The following is an 8,034-nucleotide window of genomic DNA, read 5'->3' on the forward strand; positions in this document are numbered from 1 at the left end:
CTCCACACCAGCCTGGTGTCAATGCTCCTCACAAGCCTGCTCAACATCTCAACCTATCCGTTTATCCTTCTATTCTTTTCCTCTTAGGAATTTATTTAGCTTCCCCTTAAAATGAATATGTGAAAATCCCAGCTTGCCTGGCTTGAAAAGGTAAAAGGAAATAGAGGGAAGCAGAAAAGGCTCACTCTGCAGAGATTGCAAGGTTCCTGCAGTCTAAACACAGGACACACTCCTTACAGAATACAGTTCAAACAAAAGTCATTTATTTCCTTTTTTGTCACACATACAGTGGGATTAACTGGCTCGTTCCTGTCTCTGTCATTAACCCGACGGTGACCTTTGCCTGCAGCTGTTCGGAGACATTATGAGTCTGTGTTGTTCCGTACAGTCATTGCTTTTCAATCCCTCTCTGGTTCCATCTGCAGCTGCTGTCACCAACCAGACCACACCAACCAAACCACGTCAATAAAAGCACAACAACCAAACCACACCAACCAGACCACAGGGGCAGCACAGTAGCACAGTAGCTAGCACTGTGGCTTCACAGCGCCAGGCTCCCAGGTTCAATTCCCCGCTGGGTCACTCTCTGTGCGGAGTCTGCACGTTCTCACCGTGTCTGCGTGGGTTTCCTCCGGGTGCTCTGGTTTCTTCCCACAGTCCAAAGACGTGCAGGTTAGGTGGATTGGCCATGCTAAATTGCCCTTAGTGACCAAAAAGGTTAGGAGGGGTTATTGGGTTACGGGGATAGGGTGGAAGTGAGAGCTGAAGTGGTCGGTGCAGACTCGATGGGCCGAATGGTCTCCTTCTGCACTGTATGTTCTATGTTCACAACAACCAAACCACGCCAATCAAACCACAACAACCAAACCACAACAACCAACCCACGCCAACCAACCCACGCCAATCAAACCGCGCCAATCAAACCGCGCCATCACAGCTTTCAACAGCTGAAACAGGGTTCTACTTTTTGTTGTTGATGATGATTATACTGATGGACAATCCATAAAATCCCATCAGTGGTGTGAAGATGGACATGGCAATGGAGGGAGTGTTCACATCATACAGTTAATCAGCCGCCGGATTCTTCCGCTGTCTCTCAACATTCTCTGTGAAGTTATAAAAACAGCCAGATATTTTTAAACTTTGCACTGATGAAATTGAACTTTGCTCCAATAATGAGCGAGCAACCCTCAAACCTGGAGATTGTTCAGACTGCAATCAGACAGAATTACCCAGACACTGACTCTCCCAAGTTGAAATATTTAACAATACTGTAATGACCGAGACTGACCAAACACACCAAAGCTGCTTCAAAATATTTAATTGAACATGCCAATACTTATTGTTAAAGTAAAAAGGTTCATCCTTCACAGGAGCGATGTTCCCACAAAACCTCGCAAACTGCGAAATTACAAATGGCAAACAAACTTTACAATGGGGGTCAATTAGATAGGATTCAGCAATCACAAAACGTAGCATGTATAAAGGAAAAAAGGCTATGAAAACTATGCTTTCAGTAAATTTAAAGAGAGATTTACTGAAGACATTATTCTTGTTTTATTTTGTTAAACAGTGTAAAATTTGTCACACTCTGTTTTATTAGAGTGTGGATATGGATTGTGATCAGGAATTAAACTGCAGCCCATGTACAAACAATTGCAGACACTGCATGTGCAGTGAGCACTTTATACTGCAGCAAATCCATCCTGGGCACCTTTCATTTTTAATTTCATTTATTGGGATATCTTTTCTCTGGCATTTTCAAAAGTTGGTTTGTATTTTTTACTTTTAATAACGCGGCTAAGAAACATTTGCGCCCGCAATGGGAATTTGGTGCACAAAGACTTTTGTCTCGATGCGGGAGTCACAATTGGAGGGACACTACTGTATTCATATCCATCGGATTATAACATGATTAAGTGAATTTCAACAACCCCAAGACAATCCTGCAATTTCAACTCTTTTCTAATTGAGACAAATCCTGTGATTGGTTGCCCTCGCGAGGTTGCCTGAGGCAAAGCACTCTCTCAGTTAATCCTATAGTTTTAAGAACAAAGAAAAGTACAGCACAGGAACAGGCCCTTCGGCCCTCCAAGCCTGTGCCGACCATGCTGCCCGTCTAAACTAAAATCTTCTACACTTCCAGGGTCCGTATCCCTCTATTCCCATCCTATTCATGTATTTGTCAAGATGCCCCTTAAACGTCACACTGACCCACTCAATTCCCCAACACAAAAGACTTGAATAGAAACAATACATTGTCACATTTAAGAGCCACAACAGGTGACTTAAGTGTAGAAACTCCTCGCTATGGATGTACATCCAGTGTCATTCATAGAATTTACAGTGCAGGAGGCGGCCATTCGGCCCATCGAGTCTGCACCGGCTCTTGGAAACAGCACCCTACCCAAGCCCACACCTCCACCCTATCCCCATAACCCTGTAACCCTACCCAACACTAAGGGCAATTTTGGACACTAAGGGCAATTTATCATGGCCAATCCACCTAACCTGCACATCTTTGGACTGTGGGAGGAAACCGGAGCACCCGGAGGAAACCCACGCACACACGGGGAGGATGTGCAGACTCCGCACAGTGACCCAAGTCGGAATCGAACCTGGGACCCTGGAGCTGTGAAGCAATTGTACTATCCACAATGCTACCGTGCTGCCCATGTCGTTCTGCACTAATAATCTCCCACAATGTCAATGTGATCATCACACTGCTAATCTTTTGTTGGGAGAATTAATTGAGGGTGGAATATTGACAAGCAGATAACTCTTTGCTCTTTTTATACTGTCATGGGGTCTTTTGCATGAAGCTGAACTAACAAATCAGGTAAATGGAGCCCAGGGACAGAACAGCCAAACCCAATGTTCACCTTACAATAAATAATTTTTTATAATGAGACAACGAGGACAGAATTGAGGTATGTGTGAATGTATTTTCACACAGAATAACCATTAGCAATGCAAGAATTTAAATAGTCAGGAGCAGTTCCCAATCCACGTGGTTTCCAAATATAAAATATCAGCTGTTTCTAGACAGTTTTAAACCTGGATTTGACAGTTCGTGTGAGGTCTCTTCCAAGATTATTTGAGTGCAATGACTGATGAGACACATTGCTGACAGTAATCTTCTGTGCACGTCCAGTAACCACTAGGTTTTGATTTATTGCGACCAAGGTTGCTCTTCCTGCCCCAAGGCTCTGCTTCTTGCACTAGCTTGTAGTGGCCGCGGATTGGAGTATTTCTTGCACCTCTTCCAGGGTAAATGATGCCAGAATCTTCACCACCTTCTCACGGGATCTGCAACCCTTCAAACGAATAGGAGTTTGAGAATAGCATTGTGCAGGTGGAAAGGCAAGAATCATAGACAATGCGGAACATTCAACCAGAACATTCAGCCAGCTACTTAACCAAACAGTACACTGAAAATACAAGAATTGCAATGTGTCAACCTCGATAGCCAAAGAAAAATGAAACCAATGAAACAGAAGGTCAAATTTGGCCAATCTCACCCATCTCCGCGTAGCCAATGGAAATGCGTGGTCGCTGGGAATATAGAACCTGCTTACTGATGTTCTGGAAACACAGGTGAACATTCTGGCCAGTCACTGGGGTGCAAGATCACTGTGTGAGGGATTGTGCGTTAAATCTGTAACGGGCCACAGTATAATGATATCAGCTCATACCCACTGTGTCTTTTCACAAGTGGAGGATCTGGAAGGTGCTGTCTGAAAGGGCGGTGGAAAAAGATTCAATCACAACTTTCAACGGGTAGCACAGTGGTTAGCACTGTGGCTTCACAGCTTCAGGGTGCCAGGTTCGATTCCCGGCTTGGGTCACTGTCCGTGCAGAGTCTGCACGTTCTCCCCGTGTCTGCGTGGGTTTCCTCCGGTTTCCTCCCACAGACCAAAGATGTGCAGGTTAGGTGGATTGGCCATGCTAAATTACTCTTAGTGTCCAAAAAGGTTAGCTGGGGTTACTGGGTTATGGGGATAGGGTCGAGACATGGGCTTAAGTAGGGTGCTCGTTCCAAGAGCCAGTGCAGACTCGAGGGACTGAATGGCCTCCTTCTGCACTGTAAGTTCTATGATCCTATGAGGGGGGCTGGACAAATATTTGAAGAGAGACATTTGCAAGACAATTAGGCGCCTCCTTCAAAAAGCAGGTATGGGCAGGATGGGAGGAATGGCATCTTTCTCTGCTTTATCATTCTAGAATTCTAAGTGCCCAAAGTTGGCTTGTTGTGTTACAGGAATGTGGTGGTCAATTGAAGGTGAATTTTGATTCAAAAGGAACGTTCCTCTGTCTGGCTGACATCATTCAGTCTTCTCTCTCTTCAAATGTTGAAGAACCGGTCCGAATTTTTGACAGTTTTGTCTTTACTGACCATGGACGATCTGGAACTAAACCACCTGACCAGTTTCCTGTCCAGAGCAGGCTTGGGAAATGAGAAGTCAAGATGAGAAAATAATTGTGCATATGGTAGAAACTCAAACAGATATTTTTTTGAAAGTAAGAACTGTATAATAAATATATTAGTGTAAATAATTACATTACTGTGTGAGAGATAGTACAATGGACCACTGTCATTTCATTTTTCATTTCAGTGTGACATCATGATATTCTGTACATCACTCATCATACATAGAGCCCCACAATCTCACACTCCAAGAAAGAAATGACAGGTGGAGGGGCTAGAAGCTGGTTAAATCATCACAGGAAAACCTTAGTCAACCCTCCTCAGCAGAGCCTGAATACGAACTGTCTCTGGGCTGACAACATACCTTGTCCAGGATAACTTCACTTTTCTTTAATCCCAGTACCTTGGCCAGATAACGAACCAGTTCTGCATTCGCCTCCCCATCAGTTGGAGGAGCCGCAATGGCCACGCCAACTGCTCCTTCCGACACATCTACAGGACACAAGGATAAGAATAACCATCACTGGTATTCACCCAGTGATTTACAGGAGGCAAAGGGTCAGAGAAACACTGCAAGGTTCTGAAAAAGTTACAAAGTAACTCAAACAAGCTCCAAAGATCAAATAAGCCCAACATTGTGTTACGCTATATAAAATATAAAGTGCACAGGCTATCAGCTACTCCAGCAGGTTCTTGTTTCATGTGATCCAAACTGAGTGGGTTCGCTTTGCATTAGAAGTGATTAGTGTGCGGTAAAATCAGTTCTCAGTTACCCAGCTGTTTGACAATATAAAGTGGGAAAGCATTGAGGGGAATTCCTCTGACACACCGTGCCTACGACAGTAAAGGCCAGTGTTACTGGCTTTTTACCGTAGCTGTGATGCAGATGTATAATGGGAATATTGATTCATTCTACGTTGCTTACCCGTTACAGCATTCTGTTTAGCTCCAGGTTTGGCGTGAATGACAACCAAAACAGAACCATCCTTATCAAATTTCACTGGTCCCCGAGTTGCCTGTGGCAGTTTTACAGATTTCTTCACCTTCTTCTTACTCTGAAACAGAATTGAGACAACTGTCACAAAGTGTGATTCCATCTGGTGGTGGAGTCAGTTATGACACTGTCTTTTTAATGTGGGACGAGTGGGTTAAAAGCCTGCTCTGAATTACAGGTATACAGGTTCAAACTGAAATCAGATATCTTATATTTTGAAACAGTGACAGCTGTAAGTGGACAAACAATGCTACAGTAAAATATGGGCGGGTTTGCCACCTCATGCCAAAGTCTTGGATGGCGCATAGCACAAGAAAAAACAGGTCTAAAATTCCATTGTACAAATGATTTTAACTATTGTGCCTTCAATATCTAGTTGGTGTAGATGTGCTTGCCTTTCAATTCTCTCTCTCTCTGTGTTCGAGATTTCCTGACATCAGTCCATTGCCAATTTCTGGTTTAGATACTGCACAAGTAACTTGGGTTGCTCCCAGTGAAAGCTACATGTGTGACAGGTGATCTGAGTAGCATGATTCCATGTTTTCTGAAGCAACACTCCCAGAGTGCGAGCATCATCACTTTTCAACACAAACTTAAAGATACAATATTATTTTATATAAATTTAGTATCCCCAATTAATTTTTTTTTCCCAATTAAGGGGCAATTTAGCATGTTCAATCCACCTACCTTGCACATCTTTAGGTTGTGGGGGCAAAACCCATGCAAACACGGGAAGAATGTGCAAACTCCACACGGACGGTGACCCAGAGCCGGGATCGAACCTGGGACCTCGGCGCCGTGAGGCAGCAGGACTAACCCACTGCGCCACTGTGCTGCCCCAAGAGACAATATTAACATACAACATGAGGATGCTGATATAAAGCACCCCAGGAAGTAACTAAAGGTCAATTCATTTTCTGTATATGGGATACTCACTGCTGTTTCAGGAGTCATATTCTAGAATGTTATTTATAATTATGCTGATAGCCTTCTGGAGTAAGCCAAATTGCTTTACTATCAAAAATCAAACAGGGGCTGGTTTAGCACACGGCTAAATCGCTGGCTTTGAAAGCAGACCAGGGCAGGCCAACAGCACGGTTCAATTCCCATACCAGCCTTCCTGAACAGGCGCCGGAATGTGGCGACTAGGGACTTTTCACAGTAACTTCATTTGAAGCCTAATTGTGACAATAAGCGATTTTCATTTCATTTCAAATCAATCTCCCGCAGCAAACAACTGAAAATCAAAACTAAGTGAAGGTAAAGGAGAGTTAGAGTTAAGGATAATTGCACCAATGCACATATGAAATTGCATTGCTCCTTTAACAGGATAAAATATCCTCAGACATTTCACAGGAGCAATTATCAAACAAAGTTGACATTAAGCCACATCAGATATTAGGATGAGAAACCATAATCTTGTTAAAGAGGTAGATTTTAAGGAGTATCTTAGAGGCGGAGGTAGAAAGGCAGAGAGGTTTAGGGAGGGAATTCAGGGCTAATGGCATGGCTGCCAATGGTGCAGCGAAAGGAAACTGGGGCTGGCAGAATTGGAGGTTCCAGAGATGGAAAGGGAGGAGCTGAAGGGAATCTGAATACCAGGATGAGAATTTATAATTTGAGACATTTTTGGTGTGGGAGCCAATGCAGATCAGTGAACACAGGGGTGAAGGGTGGGGATTTGGTAAAACACTTTAATTTAGATTCGGATCTCAAAGCATTCTGTCACTAATGCTATTTTAGCACAGTGGGCTAAACAGCTGGCTTATAATGCAGGACAAGGCCAGCACCGCGGGTTCAATTCCCGTACCAGCCTCTCCAAACAGGCGCCGGAATATGGCGACGAGCTTTTCACAGTAACTTCACTGAAGCCTACTTGTGACAATAAGTGGTTATTAATTTGTCCATAACTCTCTATGTAAACAGTCACACCGCAGCGACACCTCTGGTGAAAGGGTGTAATGACAGTGTGACATGTTTACATAAGGATTCCCATTAGAAATGCGGGCAATGGGTGACCTGCAACATCAGATGGTTAATAGTCTAAAGATGGACAGCTTTACAAACCTCTGTCCATCTAAATGTGGAAAGGACCCGCCCGGATCCCCCCGCCAGTTACCATCTGTGTGTAGTTCCTCTCCCCGGGTCCCTCTGCCTGCGCTCCCGCGCGGATCGCCCTCAGCAGCGGCCAGGCGGCAGGAAAGAGCCGCTGAAGGCCTGGGTCTGCGCTGACGGCGGGAGCCGATAGTGAGAGCGGCAAGCCCAGCAGCCGAGTCCTTCTCATACAGAGCAGCCCTGGCGGGCAGAGAGCCGCACCCAGAGCCCCAAGCCAACAGGCGGCGCGGTCGCTCGGCAACAGGACTAGGCCGCGCCTCCCAGCCGGCACCGCGCCGCCGCGCATGCGCCCTCCCTAGCTGTCAATCTGCTGGAGTTTGGAAACAGTCAGAGGTCTGACACCAGGTTCAAGTGCAACAGGTTTGTTTGCAATCACTAACTTTCACTAGTTTGCAATCCCTGGCTTTCACTAGTTTGCAATCACCAACTTTCACTAGTTTGCAATCCCTGGCTTTCACTAGTTTGCAATCACTAACTTTCACTAGTTTGCAATCAC

General features: G+C 44.8%; 1 protein-coding gene across 1 annotated transcript; it reads right to left on the bottom strand.

Annotated features, from left to right (window-relative positions):
• Nucleotides 1-2,877: 2,877 nt before the first annotated feature.
• Nucleotides 2,878-7,810, bottom strand: LOC119974551 (UPF0235 protein C15orf40 homolog). The gene is made up of 4 exons (XM_038813537.1): nucleotides 7,543-7,810; nucleotides 5,355-5,484; nucleotides 4,794-4,921; nucleotides 2,878-3,317 (listed from the first exon to the last, which is right to left on the bottom strand). Exons 1-4 carry the CDS (start codon nucleotides 7,705-7,707, stop codon nucleotides 3,222-3,224), a joined length of 519 nt encoding a protein of 172 aa, XP_038669465.1. The 5' UTR covers nucleotides 7,708-7,810; the 3' UTR covers nucleotides 2,878-3,221.
• Between the last annotated feature and the right edge of the window lie 224 nt (nucleotides 7,811-8,034).

Source organism: Scyliorhinus canicula, chromosome 12 (genome assembly GCF_902713615.1).
Source record: "Scyliorhinus canicula chromosome 12, sScyCan1.1, whole genome shotgun sequence".
NCBI classification, from domain to species: Eukaryota; Metazoa; Chordata; class Chondrichthyes; order Carcharhiniformes; family Scyliorhinidae; genus Scyliorhinus; species Scyliorhinus canicula.